Source organism: Podarcis filfolensis (genome assembly GCF_964270895.1).
Source record: "Podarcis filfolensis genome assembly, chromosome: 11".
NCBI lineage: Eukaryota > Metazoa > Chordata > Lepidosauria > Squamata > Lacertidae > Podarcis > Podarcis filfolensis.
Genome location: NC_139613.1, coordinates 44,713,389 through 44,730,632, shown reverse-complemented (window position 1 = coordinate 44,730,632; position 17,244 = coordinate 44,713,389). Strand labels below are relative to the sequence as shown.

Below are 17,244 nucleotides of genomic sequence, written 5' to 3'. Positions count from 1 at the left end.
TTTAATTTTTATAGACGCGGAGAAAGCCTTTGACAACATTTCTTGGAAATTTATGAAGGGGAATTTAAAAGAAATGGGAGTGGGACGGGGGTTTGAGAACGGGATTGAGGCAATATATTCAGAACAAAAGGCTAAACTGATAGTTAACAATGTGGTTACAGAAGAGTTTAAAATTGAAAAAGGTACACGACAAGGCTGCCCGATTTCCCCATTACTGTTTATTTCGGTTCTGGAAGTGCTCCTGAATATGATTAGGGGGGACCGGTTGGTGGAAGGGATTCAGGTCGGAGCGAAACAATATAAACTTAAAGCTTTTGCAGATGACCTAGTTCTGACATTACAGGAGCCGGAGTCTAGTTTGAAAAGAGTACTACAACTGATTCAAAACTTTGGTCGAGTGGCAGGATTTAAGTTAAATAAGCAAAAAACTAAAGTTTTGGGGAAAAACGTGACAGATATTGAGTTGGAACAGCTTCAGAAAGAGACAGAACTAAATGTGGTTAAAAAAGTTAAATACCTAGGGGTAAACATAACAGCAAAAAATCTGAGTTTATTTAAAGATAATTATGAAAAATGTTGGTCAGAGATTAAGAGAGACTTGGATAGTTGGTCAAGACTAAAACTTTCTTTGTTAGGCCGAATAGCTGCCATCAAGATGAATGTATTGCCAAAAATGTTATTTTTGTTTCAGACACTGCAGATTGTAGACAAGACAGAGTGCTTTCGGAAGTGGCAGAAAGATATTTCTAAATTTGTCTGGCAGGGCAAAAAGCCCAGAATCAAATTTAAAATATTAACAGATGCGAAAGAAAGAGGGGGCTTTGCCCTGCCAGATTTAAAGTTGTATTATGAAGCTGCAGCTTTCTGCTGGTTAAAAGATTGGTTACTTCTTGAAGATACGGATGTCTTGGATTTGGAAGGTTTTAATAATGCGTTTGGATGGCATGCATATTTATGGTATGATAAAGCTAAGATAAATAAGGCCTTCAAGAACCATATTGTCAGAAAATCAGTCTTTAATGTCTGGACAAAATATAAAGACTTACTGGAGAATAAAACTCCGAGGTGGCTGTCACCCCTGGAGGCTAAGGCGCGGAAAAGAGCCAATATGGAGGCCAACTGGCCAAAATATTGGGAGATAATAGAAAAGGATGGTGACAACTGGAAATTGCAGAGTTTAGAAAAGATGAGAGACAAAGTGCGAGACTGGTTACACTATGCTCAGATTAAAGAAGTGTTTAAAAATGACAAAAAGCTAGGATTCCAAGTGGAAAAGTCAAAGTTAGAAACTGAACTGTTAGAACCTAAGACTAAGGTACTTTCAAGAATGTATAACTTGCTGCTGAAATGGAACACACATGACGAAATGGTAAAATCAACAATGATAAAATGGGCGCAGGATATTGGGTATAATATTATGTTTGAAGATTGGGAAAGGTTGTGGACCTCTGGGCTGAACTTCACTGCATGTAATGCGTTGAAGGAAAATGTGATGAAAATGATGTATAGATGGTACATGACCCCTGTTAAACTGGCTAAAATATACCATTCGTCTGATAGCAAATGTTGGAAATGTAAGGAAAATGAAGGAACATTTTTTCACCTCTGGTGGACCTGCCCTAGAGTGAAGGCCTTTTGGGAGAAGATATATAATGAATTAAAAAAGGTGTTTAAATACACCTTCACTAAGAAATCAGAGGCCTTTCTCCTGGGTATTGTCGGCCAGAGTGTGTTAAAAGAGGACAGAACATTCTTTTTGTACGCAACAACAGCAGCAAGAATATTAATTGCCAAGAATTGGAAAACTCAGGAGCTACCCACTGTGGAAGAATGGCAGATGCAACTGATGGACTATATGCAATTAGCCGAGATGACCGGCAGAATTCGAGACCAGGGAGAAGAAAGGATGGAAGAAGACTGGAGGAAATTTAAGATTTATTTACAAAAATATTGTAATTTGGCTGAGTGCTGAATTGGATGCCAGTGCAGACAATTGTCTACCATTAAATTAGATTTAAGGTTGAATTATATGTCAAACCAAATTAAGATTATTAATTAAGATGAATTAAATGATAATTTGTTTGAAACTAATTTAATAATGATGTAAGTGTATGCGGGAGGTGTGGGGGAGTCCCATGTAACAATTGAGAGATGTTAAATGGACAATGATAAGTGCTTATCTAATATATGCTTTATTTGAAAACTTTAATAAATATATTATAAAAAAAAAAAAAAAAAAAAGGACTTTTTCAGCGGCTTGCCTACCCGCTCACTCCAATTTCTTTCTGGTGCCAAGTGGTTGTTGTTTTCTTAACAGGCTTTCAGCTTTTAAAACTTTTGTTGAGCTTTAAAACACTGATAGCAAAACACTGATTTGCTATCCAAGCGGCTGCTTTTAGTGAATTTCGGTTTTTAGCTTATTTTATTGCATCAGTTATTCCACAACATACAATACTTTATTGTGAGCTACCCTGATAACATATTTTAAGGGCTGGCCCTCGTATTAGAAAATGACTATTAAATAGACTCAAAGCAGCCCGCAATATCAAGTTTTTATTGACTGAGAGAGTAAAGTAATAAAACTGTGTTCGGGGTTTCATTTCTACATTCCTGAGGAGGAATTCTACTTCTACAGAGAGCTTCACACACATTTTCTCTGCAGTCCCTACTGGGCCCTGAAAAAGTTGTTGTTGAGGCAAAAATAATTGATTGGGGTGGATGTGGGGCAGGAGCTTCATGGCTCAAACCTCACATTCTTTGGCCTGAAATCTCAAACACACTTTCTAGGGACTAAATCCCATAGAAGCAAGGTGGAACTTGCTTCCGAGTACATATGCTGAGGATTATGCAATTTGCTGCTATGCTACATCAGAGATCTGCATATACTAAATCTGGAAGTGCTTAGCATGAAAGGGGGAAAAGGATAAAAAAAAACCCTGACTTTTCAGTGCATTCTGAAAAGGACATGTGTTGCCTAAAAATGTGCAAATTTATCTAGCTTCACGCACAAGGGACTTCCTGAATTTTCACCTATATACAACAAAAATGTGGTGTGTGTGCACGTGAGTGAGACTACTAATAAGCTCACACACATACAAATGTCACCTTGTCAGGAATGTTTGCATTCAAAATTGTTACAAAAACTTCCCTGTATCGGAACGTTTTTAATGTTGGATGTTTTATTATGTTTTTATATGTGCTCAAAGTTGCCCAGAGTGGCTGGAGAAACCTGGCCAGATGGGCGAAATATTAGTAGTAGTAGTAGTAGTAGTAGTAGGGGACTCGAAGCAGAGCAAGGCATCTGTAAAAATCAGGCATAGGCAAATTTGGCCCTCCAGATGTTTTGGGACTACAATTCCCATCATCCCTGACCACTGGTCCTGTTAGCTAGGGATGGTGGGAGTTGTAGTCCCAAAACATCTGGAAGGCCGAGTTTGCCTATGCCTGGTAAAGATGAACTGAATTGCTGGATGGCTATCCCTTCAACGAAGGAGAAAAGAACGAGGGCATAACTATTCCCCCAAGGCTGTGTTTTTCCATCATCTGGCAATCAGTGGCAGGCCAAGGGACTCTATTGAGTGTGTCCGAGATAGAATTACTTCTGCCCAATATGGGATTAATTCCCCACACAAGATTATCTGCTAGATTAACAAGAAGCAGTGTTGTGAATTAAGGCCAGTCCTCTTGTGTAACTCCAAAACCCCACGAAAGGGCATTTGAGGTAGCAAAAGAATCAAAAGAGGTGAAAGCATGTCCCAGGCAGCCAGAAATGCTGGTGTAAATTCTGCACTTTACAGAATCTTGGGTGTGGTTTATAGCGAATATTAAGGAAAAGCTGTGATCAATATTTAAAATCCTCTCTTTTTTTTAACTAGACACACCCACAACTTTAGTGAGACTATGCATATTCCCATACATTCACAGGATGCTGCATAACTACAGTGCGTGGAACATAGTTAATTTCAAAACATAAAGAGAGAGAGAGAGAGAGAGAGAGATTTTGCCAGTTAAGGCTTCTTAGGTCTGATTGCAGTAATAAGCAGAACAAAGTCCTGAAGATTTAAAATCAGGAATGAAAAGGAACAAAGGTAACAAGATTGAAATGATATTCATGAAAATCCCAATTTGCCACTATTTGTTACAACCAGCACAAATACTGCAAGTTGAGAAAAAAGTCATTTACTGAAGTTAATTAAAGCTCTATTAAGCTCAAACCTATTCCCTAGGAGAAACACAGAATATCACAGAAGACATGTATTACAACGACACAGTATTTCCTTCTGTATTCAGGGTGCCAGGTAGAGATAGTTTCTTCACTGTATTTTTTTTAAAAAAAAACAACAACCTGTAAATCACCACTTGAGGATTCTCTCCATTGGTCTCTACGAAAAATGTTTCTTAATACACATTTTGGAAAAGGACTAACAAGAAAAAACGTATCAGGCGGGACATGGGTCACAGAACACATATTTCAATAGTGCGATTGATCCCTTGGCAGAACAATTCTTTGTTCGTTGATTTAAAACATCAATCTGATAATTGGCAGGAAAGAGTAATGAGATGATCCTTTAAACTCCATAGTCACGTAGAAAGTCCCCCTGCAGAACTGAAATTAATTGATTCATCTCTCCACAAACTGTTAACAATTTAAATGCTTTTGGACTTGGTTTTGATCTTCTGTCAACACTTCCTTTTTACTCAAAGATTTATGGAAGCGAACGCAGTAACTCAGTTACTCTGCAAAGAATAGGAAAAAGGAAAGAAAGGAGACTGTGCAGTTGTTTCATACTATGCATGTTTGGAAGGGAAAAGCTAGCACGGAAACCAAGGGAACTAAAGGAGCAGCAGCAAAGTGATTCGCCATTCTTCCATCAGCCTGCTGGCCGGCCTGCCTGAAATCTCTATGACCTATAGCGACCAGGTGACTTGTTAAATACAAGACTCCATACCACACCTCCAACTTCACAGGAACATTTAAATATATATATATTTGGCAGGAAGTAAACTATTTACCTGATCTCCTGTAGTGAGATCCATGGCAGTGGCATCTGGTGGTCTGTTGGGTGGGTTCACCGTGACCTGGAAATAAAGATAAATAAGCACTCTGCCCCTGTTCTTAGTGACATTTTATGTCTGGTTGTTTTGTACGTTACTGAGTTTTGAGACTCGTCTTTCTAAAGGAGCCAGGCACCACCAGCCAAAACCGCTGAGACTAGTACTGCAAGCCCAGATGTTCAAACGGAGTACTTTTTAAAGCCAAACAGCATAGGGAATACAGTTTTCAATGGCTGCTAGGCCAATTGTATGTTCCTTCGTGGAAATGGTCACTCTCAAAGATGCTTGAGAACTTCTCTTGCCTTTTGCTACATGCACAAAGATACAGCCTCGCACACTATAGAAGAATGGCTGATAAAACTATTGGACTTGGCTGAGACAGCGGAGAAGTTAACATGTCTAATTACAGACATTTACTAAGGATTGGAAATTTCTCATGGACTTTTTGCGTGAAAGAAAAAACGAACTTGTCATAGTTAGATTTGAAGACTGAAAAATACTGGTTTATAGAAGATAGGATGTTTGGATCTTAAGGAGTGAATACTATATTTAGCTGGAGCACAGAGAGCTGGAATTCCTTTTATTCTTCTTTAGCTTTTTCTAATCTTTTTTTCTCTTTCTTTCCTCTCTTTCTCTAGGTTTCCCCTTTCCTTGTCTTTTCTCCTTTCTGTCTTTATTCTTTTTCTTTTTTTAGACTAAGTAGTTGTTTCATATCAGTTTATGTATATATGAAACATATATGTTTCAAATATAAAAATATATTTTGTAAGGGGCATGTATTTTTGTATCTCTCTGAATAAGTATCAATATTGGTTTTTTTTAAATTAATCATGAAGACTTAATCATGAGAGCTGCCAGTCCTCCAGGGATGCAAAGGTCACCCTTGCCTCAGAAGCTTTTAGGAAAAGGGCAGGAGATGGCTATTGAGACGGAATGACTTGAGCTGGAAGAAAATCAGTGGGGGAGGAGAGCCGAAGTGATGTCACGCGTACGGCATCATGTGTCCGACGGGGGTGCGTGCGATGTCACATGCACATCGTGCATTCCAGGTGTGTGACCTCATGCATGTGTGACGTCACATCATCATGAGGAGCTCAGCAAGGAACAGCTTCAATGGCCAGTGGCTCCTCCTCTCTCTCTCGCCCAGAAGAAGCTGACCACTGAAGCTGTGCCACACTTGGTCTCCTCCACCCCCTCAACTTTATGAGCGCCTGACCCTCTCCCCACAGATATGGAGGGGGCCGGACACCTCAGCCCTATAGAATTGGGACCAGTGGTTTCCATGCACAATCCCACACACTCTTGATAATCCCTCCTGAGAGATCTGGATTCAGATTCCAGGCCTTAGGCCAAACCTTTCATACTGGTGACAAACTTTTTAGACATGCAACATTTCGCAACACAGTAATTCAGTTTTACTAGCAAACCGGAAGTTAAATTAATCCCTTTCCAGCCCCGGGAGGAGCTTGGGGAGCATTCGCACGACACACCTACGCACTGCAGCCGACACACAATTTGGAACGCTCTGGCTTTGGGCTGTCTATCCCTGGTTCAAAATACATTTTGAATTCATTCACAGATTACCCATGCTGCCCAACTTAAAGCTCCTGTTACCTTGGTTTTCTCAGACGAGCGTTTCCCGCCAAAACCTCCAGCTCCGACAACAAAGACGGAGAACTGGTTATAGCACAAAAGGTCCTTTCCAGAGTATGTGTTGACTAGACAAGATCAGGCCAAAAAAAAGAAGCATTTTAGTTTAATTGCAAACAACATATCCTCCTTTCTTAAAATACAACCCATAATGACATAACTGCAGGGTATTAGCTGCGGCTCTGTTTACAACATGCTAAAGTAAAAACTAATGTAGTGTTGAGCGAAACTAAAAAATCAGCGGAGAACTTTTGACTTGAATTTTCAGGGAACTGGGTGAGAAGAGCTACATAGTTCTTTTACTCTATTCCTTCTGCCCAGTGCTATTTTTCTAGAAAAAGAGGCGCCAGAACTCACCATGGACACCTCCTTCGTTCGCTTAGAATGGCAATGGCGCCCACCTGAGAGGTGCCGGAACTGAGTTCTGGCTGGAAAAAAGCCCTGCTTCTATCTAAAAACTACTGAAATGCCCCTCCTTTTCACTGCTCTGACCCAAGTTTTTCAACTGCATGAGGCCGCCTGAACTTTGCAGTCATTTTCTAAGGGGTCTTCCTCCATGTCCCCCTACCTTCTGAAGTTAAGTTTGGGCCCATACACAGACAATTTCATTTGCCTGGGCTTTTGTCATTTAATATAAGCTGGTTATATGCTTTGTTGCACTTGTCTTGAGATTATCTTCACCCACGCTCCTCTATTTTCTGGAATTCTGCTATTTTACATGACAAGCTGCGTTAGAAATCTCTACTAAAGAGAGGCATAAGAATATTTGAAATAAAATACGAGCTTTATGAATACAGAGTAAAAACAATAAATATGAGATTGGCTGTGGGGAGAGGTAGGCCCCACGAAGTCTTCACTGGAAAAAAACCCACAACTCTTATATCCTAAACCTATACAGTGGTACCTCGGGTTACATACGCTTCAGGTTACAGACTCCGCTAACCCAGAAACAGTATCTCGGGTTAAGAACTTTGCTTCAGGATGAGAACAGAAATCGTGCTCCGGTGGTGCGGCAGCAGCAGGAGGTCCCATTAGCTAAAGTGGTGCTTCAGGTTAAGAACAGTTTCAGGTTAAGTACGGACCTCCGGAACGAATTAAGTACTTAACCCGAGGTACCACTGTAATGCATTCCAGAAAAATGCACACAAAAACACACTAACCACTTTTGGGGGTTTAAAACTAGGCTGGCAAAATATCAAGGCCAGTTCACATATGTTATGTCTTTAGATGCGTGGCAAACCCAGATAATATTGAAATTGCCCTCAGGGCAAGGCAAGATTCCAGTAGCTGTTACAAAGCCTTCCTCCAAGATGGCTTCAAGGAACCGCTAGGAAGGTTCATTCCATTTTAAAGACTCATTTCTCTGCCCATTTGCTCTTAACACATAGTAGGCGAGTTACCATCCAAGAGAATAAGCGCTCCTGAGCCTTTATCTAGGATGTCAGCAATAGTGGCCTCCGAAGTTAGTTTTCCTAAAATCGAAAAGAAGAAAAAGAAACGACACAGAAGTAATACAGAAATACTTACAGGCCTCCCAAGAAAATCAATAGCTAAAGTTTGCAATATAAAATCCACACACACCCAGTAATAGCATGGCATGATTTGAATTTTGGATCAAGTATATTGTAGAACATACTAAATAGTGAGAATTGAGCTGGAAGGTGAGAACAGAGCCTTGGCCCCTGACACATGCATAATACAATAAAAACCTCCCCTTGAAGGGAGAGGATATGAGAATCAGTTCCCTGGATAAAGAATGGGCTGAAGGCTGTTTTCTGCGGGTAGAGAAACTCCACTTGAAACTGTACAGAGATCATGAAGAATAATACAAATTACTCTTGGTAAAAACACCAACAGAGTGCTACACCATATATATATATATATATATATATATATATATATATATATATACACACACACACACGCATACAAACACACACAAATTAATTAGGGTTGCTGAAGTCTTACCCGATGTTGGCAGAGGTTTATACAGCTCCAAATATTGCTCACCATGTAACACCTATAATAAGACAGAAATTTGCATCATTTGCACTGCTGTCAGAAAACTGCAGTCTATACTGCTGCAGTTTTTAAAACGATATAAAGAGATTAAGTATCTTTACTTTTTTTTTTTTACTGTGTTAACACTTGACAACGCAATGTATCATTATTTTATTTCTATATTATATTATATTATATTATATTATATTATATTATATTATATTATATTATATTATATTATATCCTATCCTCGGGTAAAGACAGTCTATTATTTGATCTGGAAACATGATGTGAAACAAAGCACAAACACTTAGGTTGCTTTTCCTCAAAAGGGTTTGCACTTTGCCCATTAAGCGGGATAATAGTTATCATATGTTTTATGGCCTTGTAAATTTTCAGTCTGAGGTGGATAAACTATCAGATACATAGCCGCCATCCCTCACTTTTTTCTGTTTAAAGAGTAATTATTTGTCCAATTCACACTTTGCTTCCATTTTGTTAAACAGGTAACACCTTAGGTATTCTTTATGGTGGTGGTGGTGGGGAATCTCACCTCATTATTAACATTATCTTTGCCCTTTAACTATTAAAGAAGAAGGTTGGAAGTCTCTGGATGCTTTTCCCAGGCCTCTCATGTGTCATAGGAGAAACTTGATGCAAGTTAACGGTGAAGAATTTGTGGCCTTCCAGATAAAGGAGCCCTGGATGGTTAAGTCCAGTCAAACTTGACTATGGGGTTGCGGTGCTCATCTCGCTTTCAGGCCAAGGGAGCCAGCATTTGTCCATGGACAGCTTTGGTGCAACAGAAGACCATGACGAGTGCCAGAGTGCAGGGAAATGCCATTTACCTTCCCGCCACAGCAGTACCTATTTATCTACTTGAACTGGCATGCTTTCAAACTGATAGGTTGGCAGGAGCTGGGACAGAGCAACGGGAGCTCAGCCCGTCGCGGGGATTCGAACCGCCGACCTTCTGATCGGCAAGCCCAAGAGGCTTGTGGTTTAGACCACAGCGCCACCCACTCCCTTAGGCCCTCCAGATACAGCTAGAGTCACACACCCTTTCAGCCCCATTCAGACTGGCCAACTGTGAGGGGTGAGGGGAAATGTAGCCCAGCAATATCTGGAAGGATGATAGGATCCCTACCCTGATGCAAGTGAAATGCATAGCACATTATTTTCAGTTTCTTTGTTTCTCCTTTGTATCGTGACTGACATTGTAATGTTGAGATATTGAGGAGGTACAGTGGTACCTCGGGTTAAGTACTTAATTCGTTCCAGAGGTCCGTTCTTAACCTGAAACTGTTCTTAACCTGAAGCACCACTTTAGCTAATGGGGCCTCCTGCTGCCGCCGCGCCGCCAGAGCACGATTTCTATTCTTATCCTGAAGCAAAGTTCTTAACCTGAAGCAGTATTTCTGGGTTAGCGGAGTCTGTAACCTGAAGCATATGTAACCTGAAGCGTATGTAACCTGAGGTACCACTGTAATGAGTATTTCTTTACCACTCGCATTTGGAATTTGCCATGTGTTGCAGTCAGCTGGACTTGCTAGGCTCTAGTTTTCATCACTGTCCAAAATTTTAACGGAATGTATCATCTGAGGCAACAGCAAATGAGGGCAAATCAGGCTGCTTCATTTCAAAGCCAAGCTATATTGACTCCATCTTTACTACTGATGATTAATGCATTAGATTTTCGCGTGTCCAAATTTCCCCCCTCCGTTGCTAAATCTGCATCTGCTATGCATGCTGTTTCATTTGCTAACAGTTTGATACATAAAATCAATTCAATTGTTGTGGCTCACACTCACCTTAGTAAAATCAATATTAAGTCCTGGAACGCTAGACAATCCACCATCGAGCATAGAGGCCTGAGCTGGTATAACTCCAAAGCTTGGAAGACAGCAAAACTCTTCGCTTCCTTCAAACAGGAATTTCAGGTGGTCCGGATCTTTCGTTGACATGCCTACGCCAAGTGCATACAAGATGGGCTGCAAATGGCTGTACTCATAAGACATTGTGGGCAGCTTCTGGCCAATGCTCTGCGACTGTGGGTATTGAAAACAGGAGCGCACATTAGTATTATTAATTTAGATGTTCCGTTCCTACCAAAAGCAAGCTCAGAGCGATTAACAAGTAGTCTTTGGTGAATGAGAAGCACCTCAAGGCAAAGAGAGAAAGCTGTTATAAAAGGGGAAGACATTGGATTTTCTCTCAGGCCATATGAATGCTAAAAATAAAATAAAATACACACAAATGTGTATTAACCAGAGATGGAATCTGTAGCCATTCCAGATGCGGTGGAACTATAATTCCCATAATCTTTGACCTGGCCATGATGGCTGGGTCTGTTGGGAGCTGAACATCCACCAACATCTAGGAGTGCCACAAGATGCCCATCGCTGCTTCCAATTTATAAGATGCTCATTTGTTTTGCAGTCTAATAACTTTTATGGGTTCCCATGTATGGCTGAAATAGAAATAGGAAGAAAAAAATCCTACTCAATCCCATGCAGAGTGAAAATCTCATACAAATGTACTAAATTTGATTTCAACCATTAATAGGTCAGCCAAAAAAGGAAAGTCTTCACACCACTGATATCAAAAGTTGGGAAAAGGTAAAGGATGTATGAGAAAATGTATCTAGCTCCTCCTTTCTTGTATATATATCATATAGGGACACATAATCAATCTGAATACCAGTCAAGAACGCAGCAACTCATTCTTAGTTTATCTTCAAAACGGTGACGGGAAATTGAGAAGAGATAATCCCTTCCGTGTGCCAGTTAAATATTTTGTACCGATTCCCTTTTAGGACAACTGTTGTACGTCTAAATTACTATGGCTCCAGGGTATTGCAAAACTAGGATATTTCAAAACTTGGTGCCACTCCACTTGCCTGAAACAGGGTCCTCCAACTCCATCTAAGGCAGGTATGGCCAAACTTGGCCCTCCAGCCATTTTGGGACTACAACTCCCATCATCTCTAGCTAACAGGAGCAGTGGTCAGGGATGATGGGAACTGCAATCCCAGAACAGCTGGAGGGCCAAGTCTGGTCATGCCTGGTAAGGCAAGGAGCAGCAGAGAACACCGCTGTGGCTTGTCTTCGTCACCGCACTACCTTAGGGTGTTTTTTTTTGGGGGGGACACTGCCTTCGCTACCCCACTTTTACTCCATTCAAGCCTTCCCTGAACTCAGAGAAGCTGCTCTCGAGCCGGTGGCTAGCCCGGAAATCCAAAACTCCACTTCCCCCCATGGTCATATTTTGTGGAGAAAAATTGGAAGCTGCCTTATACCAATGCAAATCATTGCTCCTTCAAGCTTGCTACTGACTACACTTGACTCTCGGCAGCACTCCAAGGTTTCAGATACAGGACATACCAGGTCCTACCTGGAGATGCTGGAGATTAAACTGCAATCTTCTGCATGTAAAGCAGATGTGTTGAGCTACAGCCTTCCCCTTTCCCCAGTGAGACAGCAGCCCATTAGGGACAAATAACCTTAAGGCAGCACATATCTTTGTCCACAAATTATGCCAAGCTTCTCAAAATGCATGTTTGCTGCACACACACACTTAAAGAGAAATGTGATGCTAAATTTTAGCAGCTGTGGTACAAAACGAAACAGAGGGATCATTTATTTTTAACTTTTTGAAAGAGATGTTACTTTGCCCTACAGACCAATGCCTAGAGAAATTACACCTGACTAGCAAACCTGCAGAACTGGAGTGTCTGGATTCTTCGGAGAAGTAGCAAATTCTCTAGTCTAATCAGTTCTCATAAATGTTACTTTACACTATGGAATAGTGTACAAGGGAACAGTGTGGGGGAAAGCACTGCCTTCTCCAGCTCACATTTTAAAGTTGACCTTTTGAGACAGTACACGGCATCTTCCGATTCATGTGTCACAGTAGCTTTTTCTGGCTCCAGGCAACGGAATATCTTCAAGCCAAGTACCTTGCAGAAGCATTTTTTACTTACAGGGTCAAAGCCTGTAGAGGATCTTGATGCACTGTAGCTTGTGGGATTGGGGGAGACATCTTGGGATTCTATTTGACTTAACACGTCATTCAGCATGCTGACTGATTCTGGAAATAAAGAAGGGAAATGGTTTTGAAACCACACACACAAAAATAAGTCTTTCCACAGCTTCATTCCAAGCAAAAATACAACCATCACAAAATGCTAACATGACACTTCAACCTCACTTTTGGGGAAGTCCCTTATTCTTGAAGTTAACACAGTGCCTCCCAACCATTCGTATGCTTTACATTGCACTTGTTAATGTGAACCCTCACATATTAATTATAGAGGTTCCCGATGCTGTCTGTGGGCTCCAGTGCCTGCCAGTACAGTCGTACCTTGGAAGTCGAACAGAATCCATTCTGGAAATCTGTTCAATTTCTAAAACGTTCGGAAACCAAAGAACGGCTTCTGATTGGCTACTGGAAGTTCTGGCAGCCAATCAGAAGCCGTGGAAGCCTTGTTGGGCGTTTGGGTTCCAAAGAACGTTCGCAAACCGGAACACTCACTTCCGGGTTTGCAGTGTTCGGAAACCAAAACGTTCGAACTGCAAGGCATTCAGGATCCAGGGTACGACTGTACTTCCTACAGGGCCTGTTAAAGGTCTCAGTAAATACCCCTTCAAAAATCCACAATGTGAGAGATGCGATTTGCTCTTTCTGCTCAGTTCTGCAACATAGAACAACCCATCTCCCTTTAAACATGCCGACTTTTTGCCGGGTTACACAATTGGACACCAACTCTTCCTTCTGTTTTGAACAGAGAAAAGATGTAAATAGCTTGTTTCTGTGAGCAAGAATGGTGATGGCTGGTGTGGTTGCCTTTTTCCCATTGACTGGGGGGCAGGCCAGCACTATTACGTGTTCCTATGATCCCCACCCCCCGCACTCTTTTAGATGTAGCAACTATTTTGTGTTACACAGCACATCCCACCAGCTACATTTGGAGTTGCGACACCTCCCACCCCGCCCATGGCAGCCATTTTAGGACTGTCACCCACAGCACACCTCACCCCAAACACCCACCCACCCCCTTCCCTCACAACCTGCTAACTGTTTAAAAGAGTGGAGAGTTTGGAGAACAGTTTGCAAAAAGAGCTCTCGAAGTATGCCCCACTATCCTTTAAATATTGCTTAAATTAAAATCAGAAACAATCAGTGCTAATTTAGTAATCGAGACACGGGAGAAAGTGTACTTGAACTGGCAAATTAAAAATACTTCCAGGTATCAGCTTAGCACCACAAAATATTTGAACACCTCTTCCAAAGCTGGTATATTTTTAGTCTTCCAGTACTTACATCAAAGGTCTAAGGTCCCCCCCCCACCCCATGTTTAGCATCTCTATCAACTTCTATTCTTTTCCCCACATATAACTTCAGAACACAATAATCTGCCTTACATCTGTGCCAGACTACTGGCTCATCTAGTATTATCTCCATGGCGGGGGGGTGGGGGGGCGGATTTTTACATACATTATATTATCTCCTTACAATTTTTAAATTCCCCGTACAATTTTTCCTTCCCCTCCCTTCCCACCCCCCACCCCCCAATATCCATTGGAAAGGTTCAAACAATTATTCTCAGCCACGGGCATAGCCTCTTTAGTTTCCACCGAATGTCTTTTGTTCCAGTAGTTTCTATCCTTTGAAGATAGGAGTTTCATCTGTTCCTTATCGTGGTGGACTTGACCTTCCACATTGTTTCCTGTGACATTACTGTGACAATGTCCGACTGAGTAAGTTCAAACAAATAACTATTCCATGCCTCTACTGTCCATTTTTCTCTGTCTTTCCAACCTAAAGCTATCGTTGCCTTTCCTGCTAATATCATAGCTTTGAAAGTAAACTGGTCCCCTTTCTCTATAGCCGCGTTTCCAAGTATACCCATTGTCATGATATCAAAGTCTATTGAAAGCTTCAGTTTAAACAGTTCATTAATGACCTTTGGATTTTATTTCAGAATTCCTTTCCCTCTGGGCATTCCCAGTACATATGGGAAAACCATCCCTTGACTAGTTTACAGTGCCAACAGTTAGAATTCAATCCTGCTACCATATTAGCTAGCTGGGCTGGAGTTCTGTACCATTTTAGTTTTTTAAAAAATTCCAGCTCTCTAAATTTGCTTACTTTAATCTCATCTATTCCTTTCATTAGGGGACGCAGGTGGTGCTGTGGGTTAAACCACAGAGCCTAGAACTTGCCAATCAGAAGTTTGGTGGTTTGAATCCCTGCGACGGAGTGAGCTCCCATTGCTCGGTCCCAGCTCCTGCCAACCTAGCAGTTCAAAAGCACGTCAAAGTGCAAGTAGATAAATAGGTACCACTCCGGCGGGAAGGTAAACAGTGTTTCCGTGTGCTGCTCTGGTTCGCCAGAAGCAGCTTAATCATGCTGGCCACATGACCTGGAAGTTGTACGCTGGTTCCCTCGGCCAATAAAGCGAGATGAGCACCACAACCCCAGAGTTGGTCACGACTGGACCTAATGGTCAGGGGTCCCTTTACCTTTACCTTATTCCTTTCATTATCCTTTCAACTGTTGATTCACTAACTTGTTCTTCCTGTATTATCTCCATTAAATGGCAATGAATCTCCAAAAGATCAGACAGGTGTCTCTCCCAAACCTACCTGCAGATGTCAAGGATTGAACTTGCAGCTTTCTTGATGCCAAGCATTTGGTCTCTCAGTAAGCTATGACTCCTTCTAGTATTATTCAAAAGCACGACTTCTGGTACAAATAGCAATCTGTCACCTATTCTATTTCTCTAGGCCTACCAATTGTCTGGTATGCAATTTCCTTCTCCGCTTCTTGGGAGTATCTTCTGCTATATATTAATTCTCACAGGGAACACAAACAAGAAGAAGAAAAGGGGGGGAGAACTGCAATAGCACAGAGCGCTGACCTTCTGCTGTCTGGCATAGGAAACTCAACTCCAGTCCCAACCTCCAGCATTAGATTTGCAATGATATTTTAGCACTTGAATAGGCTGCGGAACTTGTGTTATGCAAGGTCACACTTCCAGTGTCTCCAACCAAGATGCTAAGGAAATTGGATTACATGAATTGCCTGAAACTTAAGTGCCCTGTGGCGGTTATCAAGCCTGGGCATTAAGAGTCTGACAAGCAAAAAAATAACAGTAACCAAACTCACTATGTTAGAAGTGCTACTGGTGCATTAGGCAAAAGCCAGACACGAGCATTATTATTATGAATATTAAAAGTATGTATTAAATCACTGTTCTTCCCAAAAGGAGCTATACAGCAGAACTAGCAATGCAGTATGATGGCTACAGCTATACTTTGGGAATAGTGGTTTGAATTTCACCTAGCATTTTCTCTTTCTCTCTACCTCCCTCATGGAGCAGTTATGAGGCTAAACCACCACACTTAGCCCTCTGTAAGAAGGGCAAGACAGCAAAGGGGCGGGGGAACTAAGCATACCACAATCAGAGATGCAGCCTTCCGCATTTGTCATTCTGTTTCTCCACTTTCACATCTAAATTTTGGGAAATTTCTGATTTGTTTCACAACTTTGAGAGCCTATGCCTGTATAACTGACATTTCTCTAAGGGCAGTGGAAGTCAACACGCAACATCTTTTGCCGGCCTCCTCTTACTGGCAAAGGATATATAATGAAATGAAAAGGATGTTTAAAATAACCTTTGTTAAAAAAAACAACAACCCAGAAGCTTTTCTTTGGGGAATTATAGGGACAGAACTACCTAAAATGTATAGAAATCCATTCATGTGTGCTACTACAGCGGCAAGAATGTTACTTGCCACAAAATGGAAAGAAGCAGAAGTCCCAGCAAAGGAAGAATGGATACAAGAACTTATGGAATATGCAGAAATGGCAAAACTTACTGGAAGAATAAGAAATCAAGATAACTTCTTTTTTAAAAAATAAAAGAATGGAAATGGTTTCTCGAATTTTTACAGATAAATTGTAAACAAATAAAAACATTGACCGGATCAATGTAACAACCTGCAGTTTCATAAGAGTATATATATAAAGAAGATGATTAAATGAGCAAATTAAGTTAATGTGGTTATGCAGAAGATATTAAAAATGAATTTAAGGAATGGCAAAAAGAGGGGGAAGGAAGTCAAGTTTTGAAATGTCAAAATGATTGTAAAATTAGTGAAATGTATAGAGTTAGTGAAATATATAAACTTGAAAGGGGTGTGTGTGTGTGTGTGTGTTTCTCTCTCTCTCTCTCTCTCTCTCTCTCTCTCTCTCCCTCTCTCTGTATATATATCTTTTGCCAGCCTCCTGAACACTGAGCGTCTCTGCCAGGGTGGGCAGCACTGCCAGCACAGTAGCAGCGCCAATCCAATAATCCTGCCCATGCCATGTCTCCCTCCCCGTGTCTCATCCTTCTCCCAACCAACAGCAATGCTCAGTGTTTGGAAGATAGGTGTACAACGTTCCCTGTCGACCTCTACTTGCCAAGGGCCTGGTCCCTTCATGAGGAAATAAGACGGGCCATTAAACTGAGGACTAGAACAGAGAAGTGCA

General features: G+C 41.2%; 1 protein-coding gene across 1 annotated transcript in view; it reads right to left on the bottom strand.

Moving 5' to 3' along the window:
- The window catches only part of HSD17B4 (hydroxysteroid 17-beta dehydrogenase 4), a 78,688-nt gene that overhangs the window by 31,799 nt on the left and 29,645 nt on the right, over nt 1-17,244 (bottom strand). The window contains exons 12-17 of the mRNA XM_083576807.1: nt 12,689-12,795; nt 10,518-10,754; nt 8,674-8,725; nt 8,106-8,177; nt 6,670-6,773; nt 5,014-5,079 (exon numbers count right to left, since the gene is read on the bottom strand). Coding sequence (XP_083432933.1) covers nt 5,014-5,079; nt 6,670-6,773; nt 8,106-8,177; nt 8,674-8,725; nt 10,518-10,754; nt 12,689-12,795 — 638 coding nt within the window. The remainder of the gene's footprint in view (nt 1-5,013; nt 5,080-6,669; nt 6,774-8,105; nt 8,178-8,673; nt 8,726-10,517; nt 10,755-12,688; nt 12,796-17,244) is intronic.